This window comes from Schistocerca serialis, chromosome 4 (assembly GCF_023864345.2).
Source record: "Schistocerca serialis cubense isolate TAMUIC-IGC-003099 chromosome 4, iqSchSeri2.2, whole genome shotgun sequence".
In the NCBI taxonomy this organism is placed as follows: Eukaryota; Metazoa; Arthropoda; class Insecta; order Orthoptera; family Acrididae; genus Schistocerca; species Schistocerca serialis.
Window position 1 is genome coordinate 595100883 of NC_064641.1, and position 16008 is coordinate 595116890.

The window sequence follows — 16008 nt, forward strand, 5'->3', positions numbered from 1 at the left end:
AAAAAGCAGAAAACATGTCGTCAGTTGAAAACCGAAACCGGTCATAATAAACGTGTAAAATTCAATACAGCAAGGTAACCGTACATTTCTTAGAACATAATCGTGCTGTAGATTCTAGCCTAAATAAATGTTTGAATGACAAGAAACTCGCTGGAAAATGAGTTATTTAATACAGTCATTATTGCTGTGAAAAAAAACATGAATCTCTGCATCAGAGGATGTCTCACAGAATTTTAAAAGGGACTGTACCTATATTTTAGTGCCGGAGGAGAATCAGTAAAAAGACAAAGAGTAAATGAGGAGGAGCCGAACTGTACCTGCGTCTGGGACTGGCTAGACGGCTCCACCCTGTCGCTAGAGCTGCAGCAGGCACCCATCTCGCCTGAAAACACACAGCCACCATTAATTCGCTTCAAACAGCACTCTATGCACTCTATGCTATTTCTCAAGTATTAATTCATACTCTAATGTATTCCTCATTTTCTTTCAGTTGGACACATGTATCAATTACACTACTGGCCATTAAAATTGCTACACCAAGAAGAAATGCAGATGATACACGGGTACTCATTGGACAAATACATTATACTAGAACTGACATGTGATTACATTTTCACGCAATTTGGGTGCATAGATCCTGAGAAATCAGTACCCAGAACAACCACCTCTGGCCGTAATAACGGCCTTGATACGCCTGGGCATTGAGTCAAACAGAGCTTGGATGGCGTGTACAGGTACAGCTGCCCATGCAGCTTCAACACGATACCACAGTTCATCAAGAGTAGTGATTGGCGTATTGTGACCAGCCAGTTGCTCGGCCACTATTGACCAGACGTTTTCAGTTGGTGAGAGATCTGGAGAATGTGGTGGCCAGGGCAGCAGTCGAACATTTTCTGTATCCAGAAAGGGCCGTGCAGGGCCTGCAACATGCGGTCGTGCATTATCCTGCTGAAATGTAGGGTTTCACAGGGATAGATTGAAGGGTAGAGCCACGGGTCGTAACACATCTGAAATGTAACGTCCTCTGTTCACAGTGCCGTCAATGCGAACAAGAGGTGACCGAGACGTGTAAGCAATGGCACCCCATACCATCACCCCGGGTCATACACCAGTATGGCGATGACGAATACACGCTTCCAATGTGCGTTCACCGCGATGTCGCCAAACACGAATGCGACCATCATGATGCTGTAAACAGAACCTGGATTCATCAGAAAAAATGACGTTTTGCCATTCGTGCACCCAGGTTCGTCATTGAGTACCCCATCGCAGGTGCTCCTGTCTGTGATGCAGCGTCAAGGGTAATCGCAGCCATGGTCTCCGAGCTGATAGTCCATGCTGCTGCAAACGTCGTCGAACTGTTCGTGAAGATGGTTGTTGTCTTGCAAACGTCCCCACCTGTTGACTCAGGGATAGAGACGTCGCTGCACGATCCGTTACAGCGATGCGAATAAGATGCCTGTCATGTCGACTGCTATTGATACGAGGCGGTTGAGATCCTGCACGGCGTTCCGTATTATCCTCCTGAACCCACCGATTTCATATTCTGCTAACAGTCATTGGATCCCGACCAACGCGAGCAGCAATGTCGCGATACGATAAACCGCAATCGCGATAGGCTACAGTCCGACCTTTATCAAAGTCGGAAACGTGATGGTACGCATTTCTCCTCCTTACACGAGGCATCACAACAACGTTTTACCAGGCAACGCCGGTCAACTGCTATTTGTGTATGAAAAATCGGTTGGAAACGTTCCTCATGTTAGCACGTTGTAGGTGTCGCCACCGGCGTCAACCTTGTGTGAACGCTCTGAACAGCTAATCATTTGCATATCACAGCATCTTCTTCCTGTCGGTTAAATTTCGCATCTGTAGCACGTCATCTTCGTGGTGTTGCAATTTTAATGGCCAATAGTGTACATAACTCCGCAGAACACTTCATTACACATTCAGAAGCTCTTAACTGAAAAGAAACTGAGTAAAAAGAACGTGAAACTATGACATTATAGAATGAAGGAAACTCTGAAAATAACACTAAAAATGACAATAATGCTGTCATGGTTCTCGGGTGTACTGCCAGATCCGATCGCGAGAGGCCCACGTTATTACGGCGGACAACCGTTCCAGGCAAAACACGAGCTTTATTAAGGACAGTGAAAGACGGCACGGGTCTCGAAAAAGCGGTGGTGTACCAAGTTTCACGGAAAAACTTATACTGGACAACGATCCGCGCAACTGAAGATCGCTGTGCAGAAGGTGAGACATGAGCGCCTCACCTTCTTACTTCAGCCCAACAAGTTTGCAAAAGTAGGCCACTGCACTGAAGATGGACTTTGTAAGTGAATTACCAGCAAAAGAAAGTGCCGGCTATCATCGATAAATTTTGGGACTATTCTCGAAGAAGTTACTGAAATTCGTGTGACTGATAATTTAATCAACAGGGTCATTGGCTTTCAACTGAATAAGGCATGAATGCCAATACTAAGGTCCATCAAATCAAACCGTGACACCAGGCCGCGAGATGTGAAGGGACGGCGGGCAGAAGGCAATTGGGTCCAACCCGTCCATTGCCGCAGCCGCACGCTAATTGTAAAAACTGCACCAACCAGCCCCAGCACAAAGCATAGGAAATTGTAAGTATTTTAGATATACATCAAGCAAATTCGCCAAAAAGCAGGTACCACCTTCATATTACAAATGTGTTAGAAATATAAATAAAAATAAATATTACTTTGAAAAGCTGTGAAAAATAAATGTATAACTCAAATGGCTGAATAGAGCAACAAGATGCTCTCAAGCATCCCGCCCTATCTCCATCAGGGAAATGGAATGAAAGGATTTTTTTTTTTTTTTTTTTAAAGCAGATACTTCATTCCATCTCCGGACCACCTGATGATGGCTGAACGATTGTCCGCCGAACAGGAAAGTCTCACATCACAAACTATAATAATTACTGTAATTGCAAGTCACGTATTGCGACGTCACGCATGTAGCACTTCACTGTATTGCACAACAGAATTTCGCAGAACAGCTTATATAATATACAGTTAACATTTCCAGTCGCCTTGGCAAAGTTAATTAAAAATACAGTTAATTTTGGCGACTCATTTTTTTATCAAATAGAGTTTGCGTAATTACACAACTTGTATTGTTCAGGATAACAACACAGAAACACTAGTATACAGAATAGCAGTTCAGTTTACTGCAGTTTCAGTTCACGAAAAATAACTGGTAGAAAAGTTACAACGGTCCATCGCCCCACATGGCTCTGTAAGAAAAGGAAGATTAGAATTTAACGTCTCGTCAACGTCGAAGTCATCGGAGAAGGACCACACGCTCGGATTGTTTCAAGCATGGGAAGGAAAGCTGTCATGCCCTTTCACGGGAATCATCCTGTTTGAACCGCCGTCCTCGCACATGCGCGTCCAGTGTGCTAACCACAGCGCCACATCCGTACGGCTATGAGAAGGCGTCGTGAGCTACGTCGTCGAATTCTTGTGGTCATCCTCTGCGGCGGGTTGACGCGTGTGGGCTGTCCCATTTCATTTCGGACGACAGGAAACTTCGCTTTTTTGTGGAGGCTCAATTTTCAGTCATCTAAAGTAGACGTTCAGGTTTTATCTTCTGCAAAACTCGCATCTGCGACAAACAAGTGCTTCCGAGTTTTTTTTTAAGGGTGCAGCTAAGGTACCTTAATAAAAACACTAGATTCTAAGACTCGTGACTCAGAAATCAGCCAAAGTAAAATTCACAAATAAAATTCAAAATCAAGGTAAAATTTTATAGTTTGAGGTGGTATTTACACGACATTTTTAGAACTGAAATTTAATGTTAAATTTCATCATTTTTCGTATGTTTTCTGATTAACGCACTTTTAAATGGAATTACAATTGTGCGATGCTGTTCAGGATTTGATTTAACAACAATGTTACTAAACGTTTTTGTGTATCTTCAATAAAGAACTGTAGAAAAAATAAAAAGGAAATAGAAACAACTGCAGCACCCATGAATTATGACCATATCTTTGTCGATCGCCTGCTGTTTATGTTTTACGGCAGCTCATCTCAACCAAAGTGCAGTGTGAGCTTAAATACGCATTATTAATTATTTTTCACGTTTCAGACAAGATTCTCCATAGAATTTAAAACTGAAATCAAAGCGTAATAGAAAGTGTTTCGGGCCTATAGAAGGTTAATCTTTAAAAAAATTGTGTTTATGCTTAATAATCAATAGAAGATCTTTAAAAACCGTATTCATTATTGTTGTGTTATTGTTATATGCGTCCATCAACAAAGGCATTCAGCTTCAAAATGAATCGTCCCCACCGAATTGCCATGTACGACTCTTGAGCTGGACAGAAAACTGTCACTTTCAAAAAATAACGCAAATTTTAACGAATTATTTCTGGAAAACTAGTTAAGATAAAGTAAGAGATAACTTTATGAAAGTTGTTTTCTTTTACAGTATTGTTAACTGAGACGTGTAAAAATTATTAATGATTTTAAAATATACGAGGTCAGTTTTCTCACTTTTCGTCCATCTGAAATGGGATTAGCCCATTTGGAAGCACTGTGTCTGCGCCATTGGAGATGCACCCTAGACGCTATCGACCTTGGAACCCGATGGCTCCTGAAACCCCACGACGTTGTCGTTGCGTGACTACGAAATCGAATAAAGCGCTGTTGGTATCACATCTTCTTGAGGACGAGCAGGATCAATAGTTACTAACAGTGCTAATGCTGTTGAAAAGAATTGATTCTCATACGCAGAGGATAAGCGCTGTGCCTTTGGCCGACAGAGGTAACTACCAGTCGTATCGTCTATATCGCTGTGGCAGGCCGGCCTTCAGACATTTATGCTATGTGGGTTACATACTCAAAACACGCATAGGGGCTCTGCGCTTTCTGAGAATGGGAACAGTGCGTTTTAATGAGCTCTTTCGCTTATCTGATACGTCATATTCGTAGTTTCATATCATTGAGTACTAAATACAAAGATGAACATCAATATTAGTTTGTTAGCGTAGTCGTTTTCTGCAACAAGTATTTGAATATAATTTTGTAGCTCCAACTGCTCCTTCTTGCTGCAATATACTGTAATATTTATTTGTATCCCAGTAGCGTTTGACATTGTTTGTTAAAAACATCTTTAGTGAATTTTTTCTGGAATAATGAAGTTTTCTTTTTATTTTTAGATTCAGGACAGTTCACACTGTATTTTATACATGACGAACATGTTACAGTTACTCGTCGATCCTGCCAAAGTCCGCATTTCCTCTCATCTGCTCTATACACGTACGACAAATAGGCATCTGTTCAAGTCAACATCTTTTGATTTTGTAATATTCATACTTCGTTAATTAAATGATGTGAAACAATTCACGGTTGATCTGGCGAGAAGTTCAGGTTTATGTTACAGGAACTGTGATCGATTTTTTTTCAGCACTGGAAATGTTTTTCTTAATCCTGAGAAATAAAGTTGGAAATGTTTAAGGGGTATTCGAGGACGAGCTGTCTTCATCGTAAATCTCGCGAGGGCATGTTTTGTTCCATCCATATTCTGACTGATCTGATATGGCCCGTCACGAATCCCTCTCCTGTGTCAGTCTCTTCACTTCCACCAACGTCTTCAATTATCTGTTGGATTATTCCAGTTTTTGTCTTCTCCTACAGTTTTCATCATCTACGGCTCCCTCTAGTACCGCGGAAGCTGCTTTTTGACGTCGTAACACATGTCCTGGCACTCTCTCCCGTGTTCTTGTCAATGTTTTCCACACGTTTATCTCTACACCGATCCTGCAGAGAACCTTCTCATTCCTCTCTTAACAGTCCACCTAATTTCTAACATCCTTGTTTACTACCATATCTCAAACACCGAATCTCTTCTTTTCCGGTTTTCCCATAATTCATGATTCTCTATTGTACTATGCTGTGCTTCAAACGTACGTTCCCGCAAACTTCTTCCTCAAATTAGGGTTTATGTTCGATACTAGCAGACTCTGCAGCGGTCTGGACAGAGAACTCAGGAAGAGACTCATAAAATGTCTTGTATGGAGTGTTCTTCTATATGGCGCTGAAATATGGACTATGAGGAAGAAAGACAGAGAAAGGCTGGAGGCTTTTGAGATCTGGACATGGCGGAGGATGGAAAGAATAAGTTGGATGGACAGAGTAAAAAATGAAGAGGTACTGAGAAGAGTGGGAGAGAAAAGACAGTTACTAGATGCAATAAAGAGAAGAAAAAGAAATTGGATTGGGCGTATATCAAGAAAGAATGACGGAATGATAAAAACACTTTTAGAAGGTTATGTAGAAGGGAAAAGGAAGCGAGGAAGGAAGAGATTCCAGATACTGGATGACATGATGTACGGTACAACATACAGCAGCCTTAAGAAGGAAGCAATGGATCACAGAAAATGGAGAGGCAAAGGACCTGCTAATATAGCAGATAACTAATGATGATGATGACTAGTAGACTTCTTTTGTACTTATTTGCCAGTGCTAGTCTGTTTTTGATATCCTTGCTTCGTCCGTCCACCGATGTTTTGCTTCCAGTGTAGTAAAATTCCTTCACTGCGTCTACTTCTTCGTCCCCAGTGTACATGTGAAGTTCAGCGCTACTCCCATTTCTGTTACTCCTTATTACTTTCATCTTCATTTCGTATACTGTCAGTCGCATGATAAGTGCTCGTTAGACTGTTCATTCTATTCAACAGATCCGCAATTCTTCCTCAATTTTACTGAGGACAGCAACGTCATCAGCAAATCTTAGCACTGGTCATCAGCAAATCTTAACACTGATATCTTTTCACCCTGAAATTTAATCCAAATCCTGAACCTTTCTTTTGTTTCCGTCATTGCTTCTTCGATGAAGAGATCGAAAAATAGGGACAGCGGCTGCACTTCCGTCTTACACCCTTTTTAATCCTAGCTCTTTGTTTTTGGTCCCCCATTCTTATTTTTCCTTCTTCGTTGTGGTACGAATTGTATATTATCCGGCTTTGCAACACGTTATAGTGTAGAACGGTTTTTGTAGGTCAACGAATCCTGTGAACGCGTCTTGATTTTTCTTAAGTCTTGCTTCTACTATCAAGCTCAACGTCAGAACTGCCTCTCTGGTGGCTTTACCGTTCCTAAAGCAGAACCAGTCGTTGTCTAATACATCCTCAGTTTTCTTTTCTATTCTTCTGTATATTATTCTTATCTACAGCTTGTCAGTATGAACTGTGAAGCTGATTGTGGAGCAGTGCTCACACTTTCCTGCCCTTGCTATCTTCGGAAATGTGTGGATGATATTTTTCTGAACGTCTGACGGTATTACGTAGATTCTAAAAATTTCCTTTAATAGTTGTTTGCTTGCCACTTTCCCCAGTGCGTTGAGAATTTTCGAAGGCAGAAATGCTGCCTACGCCTTCCGAGTTATTCGATCGCAAGTCTTCAAAGCTGTATTAAATTCTGACTCTAAAACTGGATCCCATATGTTTTTGATATCAACTCTCATTTCTTTTTCTATTACGTCATTAGACGCTTCCACCCGCTCTCGGTGTACTCTTTCACCCACCCGTTCTCGTCTCTGTGTTTAACAGTAGAATTCCACTTGAACTCTTAATGTTGACACCTTCGCTTTAACTTTACCGGAGGTTGTCTTGACTTTTCTATATGCTGAATCACACCTTCCGTCAACCACTTCTTTTCCAATTTCTTCGTATTTTTCCTGTGGCCATTTCGCTTTGGATATCTATTTTATTTACGAGAGACTTACATTGTAGAATTCTTGTCTTTTCCTGAAGAATTTTGTACTTCCCCCTTTCGCCTCACAATCCAGTGCCAGATATCGCAGTGTCTGTGTGATAATAATACAGTCCAGTCGGGTTCTCTCTTGTCCCCAGGACTTTTCCATCTACACTTCCTCCTCTTTTGACTTTCGAACGGTGTATTCGCTTACAGTAGCTGAAATTTATTGCAGAGACCATTTAGTTTTTCTCCCCTTCATTGCTACTACCGATCCCATATCCTCCCAAAACTCTGTCTACTATTCCTTCCCCGATCACAGCTTTCCTATCAATCATGATTATTTGATTTTCATCTCATACTTCCTCTACCTTTTCATCTTCTCACTTGTGTAATCAGCATGTACACCTGAACTGTTGTTATTGCCGCTAGTTTGCTGCACATTCTGGTGAGCATAATCCAGTCCCTCAACTGTTCACAGTAACTCACTCTGTGCCCTGTCTTCCAATTCATGACGAATCCTATTCCCATTACACCATCTTCTGCTGTTGTTAATATAACCCTACGTTCATCTGCTTAGAAATCCACTGACTCCCATTATATCACATTCAGATCTCAGGCATTCGACTCTCCGACTCGTAGAATGTTTACCATTTCGTTGGTTATTCATTGTTCTACTCGTGATCACCTCCCCCTTGGCAGTCTCCAACCTGAGATCCGAAGGGGGGACTAATCGGGAATCTTTTGCAATGGAGAGATAAACATGATTTTTTTTTCGATTGTAGCTCACATATCCTGTGTTTAATGCAGTGGTTTTCATTGCCATCTGCACCTCATGCCATTGACCACTGCTGATTCTTCCACGTGTTAGGGACAGTCTTTCACTCGCAAGAGCAAGAGGATTCCTAAAACCTATCCGCTATTTTGTTCTCTTTGACAAGGCAATTGGCAGTAGGAGGTTGACTTGCTGTACCAGAAGTCTTCGGATGCCTTTTCTGAGCATTTTATTCAAAATTTAAGCAGTGGTTGTGATCGAACCTGAGGTCCAGGATGTTTCGATGCACTAGAGTAAAGTAAGAGTTATTATGGTGCTTACGGAGTCATACAAACCGTCATGAATGGAACGGGTAAGGCAGCGGGAAATATTGGTAAGAAGAATACTCCACGAAAAGAAGTACGGCTCCTTGTGTAACCTGTGTACAGGTAGAGGCAATGGTTCGTTGGCCGTCTGACGGTCACAAATTACGCACTCGTGTACTGCGTATGCATTGTCGCCAGCAGGGCGACTCGCTCTGAAGCACAGATCAAGGCTGCCATGCTCGCCGAAGCGTCTGACGGAACGCATATCCAGTTCGCTCCACAGACGTGTCGCGCTTTGCAGCGGAGCTATTGGCAATTTGGCAATAACACACGTTGCAATGTGACACTCTTACTGAGGGGGGGCTTCTTACTGAAAATTTTTCCGTTATAATACAAACTTTCACAGATGGTGGCAAGGCTCCCTTGTCCAGAAACGATAGAGAGTGAATTTACAAAGCCAAATGCGTCGTGGCGTAACTCTGTCAGTGGAATACGAAAACATACGAGTAATTATTTGGACAACGCAAAGTTTGTGAAAAAGAGTCTTCAGATTTCGCAAGACTACACAGGGTAACTCACCTAAAAGTTGCACCGAAATACTGCGTAAATGTAAAGCGATATTGATGTATGGTTTTCACAGAATGAATTGGTAGTCGAGGACTCGTATTATTAGCTAATAAACAGACTGTAATACTACTTATAAAGTGTGTTTTTGTGCAAATAGACCCTTTACACTTTTTTAAATGGAACAATGCCTATTGACATTAACAGACTAAAAGTAGGGTAAATCAGAATGTAAATGATGTTTGTTGCAGGCTTCTAGTGCGAGTCGTTTACGAGTTTTCGTATTTTGAAAAGTCCCTACACCGACACTTGGTTGTGTCATTCAACCTGCGTAGCTGCTAGGTTCGATGTTGTTATGTTTGCAAAATGTTCAAATGTGTGTGAAATCTTATGGGACCTAACTGATAAGGGCATCAGTCCCTAAGCTTACACACTACTTAACCTAAACTATCCTAAGGACACACACACACACACACACCCATGCCCGAGGGAGGACTCGAACATCCGCCGGGACCAGCCGCACAGTCTGCCTGCAGCGCCTTAGAGCGCTCGGCTAATCCCGCGCGGCTGTTATGTTTGCCTACAGTGTGCTTGTGTGTTCATTGAGTGCAATGCAACTTGCTGGTCAGTTAGTGTGTGACAGTACAACCAGTAGGTCGTGACTGGACGTGGAATTTACCAATACGAGAACAAGCTCCTGGTGTAAAGAGAGTGTAGGAAGAATGCAGTTCGTTCTTGTACTGTGCGTGCGGCAAGATATCCCAATAACAACAATCTTCTCGGCAATAATTTATCAACCTTTTCAAACAGTTACGTGAAAGTGGTATTGTAACATCTAGACAACATAACAGAAGAAAACAGGCGACGACAGAAGAGAGGGAAATTAATATTCGTGCTGCTGTTGCAGTTGATCCACACGTTAACTCCCGCGCAATCGCATGACGAAATGGCATTAATCAGGCACTTGTCCTGTGCATGGTCCATCGACATAGGTACCATGCCCATCAAGTCTCTCTCTAGCAAGAGCTGCATGGAAACGATTATGAGAATCGTGTTAACTTCTGTACATGTAGAGCATACTGCGGATGTGTTATGTATTTTGTTTGGTGATGAAGCCATATTTACCAATCATGGCCAGTTAAACCGCCGAAACATGCACTATTGGACTTTTGACAATCCTCGTTGGCTTCGTCAGGACGAACGTCAGCATCCATGGAGTGTAAACGTCATATGTCCATTTTTCCTGGTACACTGAACGCACATAAATATCGCAACCTTCTAACATATCATCATCCACGGATGCTGGAAGACGTTCCTATGCGGATTAGGAGGAACCTGTGGCACCAACATGATGGCTATCCAGCCCATTATGGACATATTACCATTGCATGTCTTCACCGATCGTTTCCAAAACGTTGGATTGAAATCAGAGGACCTGTACCTTGGACGACCCGTTCCCGTATTTGACGCCTCCACACTATTTTCTGTGGGTAAAGCTGGAAGACGCTGTCTACAAGGACATGCCAATTTCAGCCGATGATATGCAACGACATATTTCTGCTGCCTGGACCGTGTGCAGCAGTCGTACGGTACCAGAATGGTAACGTGTATTGCCCCTACCGGTGGTCATTTTGAAAACAACCCGTGATGGTCAGTTGTCTCGTTACAGATCAGAACCTGCAAAACTAGTGAGCCGCGGCGAGCTGGCGCCAGTGTTATTTTGTTCATGTATCGTTGAGATCGATTGTGATTGAGCTAAGCTATCTTTGCTTTTCGCGTGTCTTACCTTTCGGGTTGGCGGGTGAAGAGGGTTGGTTGTTAGCCTTCGCCGGGTAACCCTGGAGATCTCGTGACATTCGCTGGGAGACGAGTGTCAACGGCTGCCGAACGAGTGTGATGACGGTTATATGTTGTGGTGTGAAGTTGGTCGGGCGTTTTGGCGACATGGGCAGCTTGGAGATACAAGTTCTGTGACTTCACTGGGAGCAAAATTTGAGGTGAAGCTGTGGAACCTGCTCCCTCGTATTGTGTATGTGATATGAAGTAAGTGGTCGTAATTGTTTTGTTGACTGCCGCACTCAGAGCCATTTGAACTTTATTATTGTGCTGAGACTTTCATAGTCGAACTTTAAGATGGTGTGGAAGAGTTCAGTTGGCCTAGTTAAATGGTGGCCGTTATTTGAAACTCTTCTCAGAAGTATTACTAGTGCTTTGTGTCTCTTGTAATCAAATGATTTTATGTTGGCATTTTCAAAGCCTGCACTCTATTAATCCATTTGTCCATGCGTAAAATGCTTAAGGTTAAAGTTGCGATTCTGTCAGTTGTGTAACGTCTCCCTTTACACGCTTGCCCATACATCGAGTCAAAGGTTCTGCCTAGTGTTTCTATGTTTCAGAGTTATTGGAATGTCTTTGTGATTCCGGCAGAAACTTTTCATTGTGCCAGCGCTATGGCGGGGAGTGACGTGTCGTCCGAGGTCTAGGCCTGGCAGTGTTTAAGAACCTGGCCACTACCGGGAGTTGTTCACAGATTGTCTTCCGAAGTTTAGTATTTATATTCATTCCGCCAAGGCGGGTTAAGCTGGTAGAGACATAAATATATATTGTATATAACCTGTTCGAATATGAACCTGTTTCCTTAAATATTAGGTACTGGTAAATGGCTAAACCTTAAGCTGCTTAGCATCTGCTGAGTTCCTTGCGCAGCTCTTTCTAGTAATTTTTTATCAACACGTCTGAGCACGTGAACTTTTATTTTTAAAGATCAGTGTTTCTGCTGCAGTTTTTTTTTATTTTAGTGGTTCTATCATGTTATATAACTGGATCTTAGCTTCGCACTGTGTTCAAGTGTCATTAAGTCACCCTTTACAGGTAACTGATAAAGTGCTATGCTTAACGTTTCTAGAAATGCCTGGCACATTAAGTTTTTATAACTGTCTCGCAAGGGACTGTTTATTTGAGTACTGAGTACGTTAGCTTTCTAACTGAATTTGGAAAGCTTTATCTTGTGGCTCGTACACAAATTGTAATTGTCAAATTCCTCAAAAGGCGTAAAGTCAATAAATTGTCTGAATTATAAATTGGGACTACCAACCATGATTCCATCTCGCTTCCTCTTTTATGGTATTTAAGATATGGTGTGTAAGTATGGTACGATTAAGGAATCCACGTAGAAGAAGAAGAAGACGTGTGACGACGGCCTCCCGTCGGGTAGACCGTTCGCCTGGTGCAAGTCTTTCGATTTGACGCCACTTCGGCGACTTGCACGTCGATGGGGATGAAATGATGATGATTAGGACAACACAACACCCAGTCCCTGAGCGGAGAAAATCTCCGACCCAGCCGGGAATCGAACCCGGGTCCTTAGGATTGACAGTCCGTAACGCTGACCACTCAGCTACCTTTAAAAAAAAAAATCAAGAAAAGTTTTTTTTAAGACATTCAAACTTCAACATGAAGAAATAAAATCTGCACTTTGACTTGCATGAGCTCCAATCATTACAGAAGCATTAATAGTTCTTTATGATGGATATCAGCAAGTTGGTGTGATAATTTTAAATATAAAACAATTTAATAATGATATTAGACAATTTCTGAAATACTCGAGAATGGCGGAAAGGAGATATATAATAAAATTGACTAGCCTTCCAACTACACTTTCTGGACATCAATTGAATGTTAAGTATCTGAAGTGATCAGACCTATATAATAAGTCTTTCACTGCCAATCTGACTTACACATCACAGTGCAAAAATGAACAGGGCAATGTGCCAGCCATTAAATATTACATTATCAGATAGAATCTTATGGTTTTAACCAATCGATGAGGACCTTTCCATAAAAACTGTCTATTTCCAGATTTCTAATATAAGTCAATAATGCGTCTTTAATGTTTTGTTCAAAAATGGTTCAAATGGCTCTGAACACTATGGGACTCAACTGCTGAGGTCATAAGCCCCCTAGAACTTAGAACTACTTAAACCTAACTAACCTAAGGACAACACGCACATCCATGCCCGAGGCAGGATTCGACCTGTGACCGTAGCGGTCGCGCGGTTCCAGACTGTAGCGCCAGAACCGCTCGGCCACCAGCGGCCGGTAATGTTTTGTGTTTTGACACTATTAGACACACAATCTCACTGACACATAAGTTCTGTACATTAGCTTATAAATTTCAAAAACTACTCTCTGAAGTAGAAAAAGAACACACTAAAAATATACCTTAAAATTTTAAATAATATCCTTAAGGTAACTACAATACATCACTGCCAACATAGTCTTCTTTTTTTATATTAACCAATGCCCATTCTTTCGAATACAATTTTTAACATATTGCCGAACTTTTTCTTGCGATTCGAATACCTTCTAATTTTGCGGAATTCCCACAGCATGTGTACCTTGAACTCTATGATGCTGTCCGATACTAATTTGTTAAGGATGTAATTAACAAAATTTCCCAGCAACCAGTACACAGCGTTATTTTTTGCTTCTGGGAAATAGCGTGCTTCAGGCCTGTGTATCAATGACAGCGATATATAAAAAGGGGATGTTCTTGTAATCAGAGCTATTTGCTCCCGGATCCACTTCCAACTGTTCATGTGACCACTGCAAATATATCTATGAATTACTGTGTCAACTAGATGGCATTTTTGACATAAATTTGTTTCACAGAGTCCGATTGCGTGCAGTCTTTCATTGGTGCTAACTATGTTGTTAACTGTCTTGTACCATGACGTTTTTACATAAGACGTGAGCACATTAGAACTAATGTTTTTTCCAAATCTCAGTCCATTCACTGTTTGGAAACTGTCGTTCTATTTTGTTCCTTCCTTCACTTTTCTTTCGTTCCCGCATTATGGCTCTCGATGTTAAGTGTCGTGACTGCCTGAGTTCGACACTGACATAACTAAACTCAATATAGAAAATCCTCACATGTTGTAAGCGACTGTTGATATTCTGCACGTCAATCGGGGGACGCAGGCTTCGAGGTTTAATGATCTCGAAAAGTTGGCTGGTTATGCTTTTTCGTGTGTCTCTTATTAAATTAACTTGCCTTTTGATAAATAGTGCAGAGGCTTTATCCGTTATATCAGTTAATCCTAGTCCACCATTTTTAGGATCTAAAGTGGCTATTTTTGCAGGTACTCTGAACACTTCACCTCTCCATAAAAAGTTGGTGATTTTGGACATAATTCTCCTAGCTATCATTCTCGGTATTGGAAACAGCTGGGCAGTATAATAAGCTTTAGCAAGGATGCATGAGTTGATATACTGTGTTCTTTGAACTTGGTTCATATATCGAGTTAAATTCTCTATAATGGCTCCTTGCACTTTATCTGCTGCAGCTTTCCAATTTAAAGCTGTCATTTTCATAGGGTATGCTGTCAGGGTAATCCCAAGTGTTTTATGTTGTCGGACTAATTTTGCCCACTCGACGTTGATATTATCAAAACCTCTGAGATTTAAGATCTTACTTTTTTTTCGTTTGCATTGGCTCCAGATGCTCTACAGTACGAATCAATCACTGTTGCTAGCGTGGTTACCTCGTCATTATTCCTTATAATGACCCCTGTATCGTCAGCATAGGCTCGTATAACTGTTTTATTTCCTGATAATGTTAAGCCTTTTAATCTAGCATGGCCATGTCGGAGAAAAGGTTCCAGCGAAAAGGCGAAGAGCGACATGAACAGAGGACTTCCTTGAGGAACACCTCGTTGTATTTGCATCGGCCTGGATTGTTGACAAATCACCGCTATTTTAGCATTTATTCCAGTTGCTATGTTTTAACCAACTGTATGACTCTATCGTTGAAACCTATTTTCTTCAATGTCTGTAGAAGATATTCATGATTTACTACATCGAACGCTTTATAAAAATCTAAAAACAATAAAGCACACTTTATGTTTGTTAAAGAAGTTATTGCAATGATATCCCTGAATTCCGCTAGATTTTGAAAAATGGTTCTGGCTTGCGCGCAGTTCTGATGTTGACTAATAATTTTATCTGTAAGGCATGAAATTCTCTTGTTTACTATTCTAGCTATTAATTTATAATCAGAATTCAGCAGTGAAATTGGACGAAAATTATTTAAATCTTTGTTTCCATTATTTTTTGGCACCAGAACAATTTTACTCTCCTTAAACTCAGCCGGAATCATTTTACCCTGAATAACCTCATTTACAATGTCCGTAATTTTTGCACCTACTATTGGCCAGTAACGGATGTAAAACTCTGATGGCAGACCATCCGGTCCTGGGGATTTTTTTGGTGGTGAGGCGCACAGAATCTCATACACGTCTTCTTCACTGACAACCTCGAGAAAATTTTCGTTGTTATCTTCTGTCAGCTGTGGGGCTAGGATGTCAAGGAATTCTTCCAACGAGGCATCACTACTTCGATGTACAGAATATAGCTCGCAATAATAGCGATAAATCACGTCCATGATACCCTGATGGGTTGTTCGAATTTCATCAATAAAAGTCCTTCTCCCGTTCTTCGTATGCTTCACTAAATGATATAGGGAAGTAGTTTCATCTTTTGACACCGAATTTGCCTTCGATTTTATTTTCAACCCTTGCATTTGACTTCTCTCGATATTAAGTAACTTGGCTTTGACTTTTTTGATATCTGCTAT

General features: G+C 41.4%; 1 protein-coding gene across 1 annotated transcript in view; it reads right to left on the minus strand.

Moving 5' to 3' along the window:
* The window catches only part of LOC126475352 (choline transporter-like protein 1), a 496357-nt gene that overhangs the window by 120621 nt on the left and 359728 nt on the right, over positions 1 to 16008 (minus strand). The window contains exon 2 of the mRNA XM_050103165.1: positions 318 to 382. Coding sequence (XP_049959122.1) covers positions 318 to 377 — 60 coding nt within the window. The 5' untranslated portion in view covers positions 378 to 382. The remainder of the gene's footprint in view (positions 1 to 317; positions 383 to 16008) is intronic.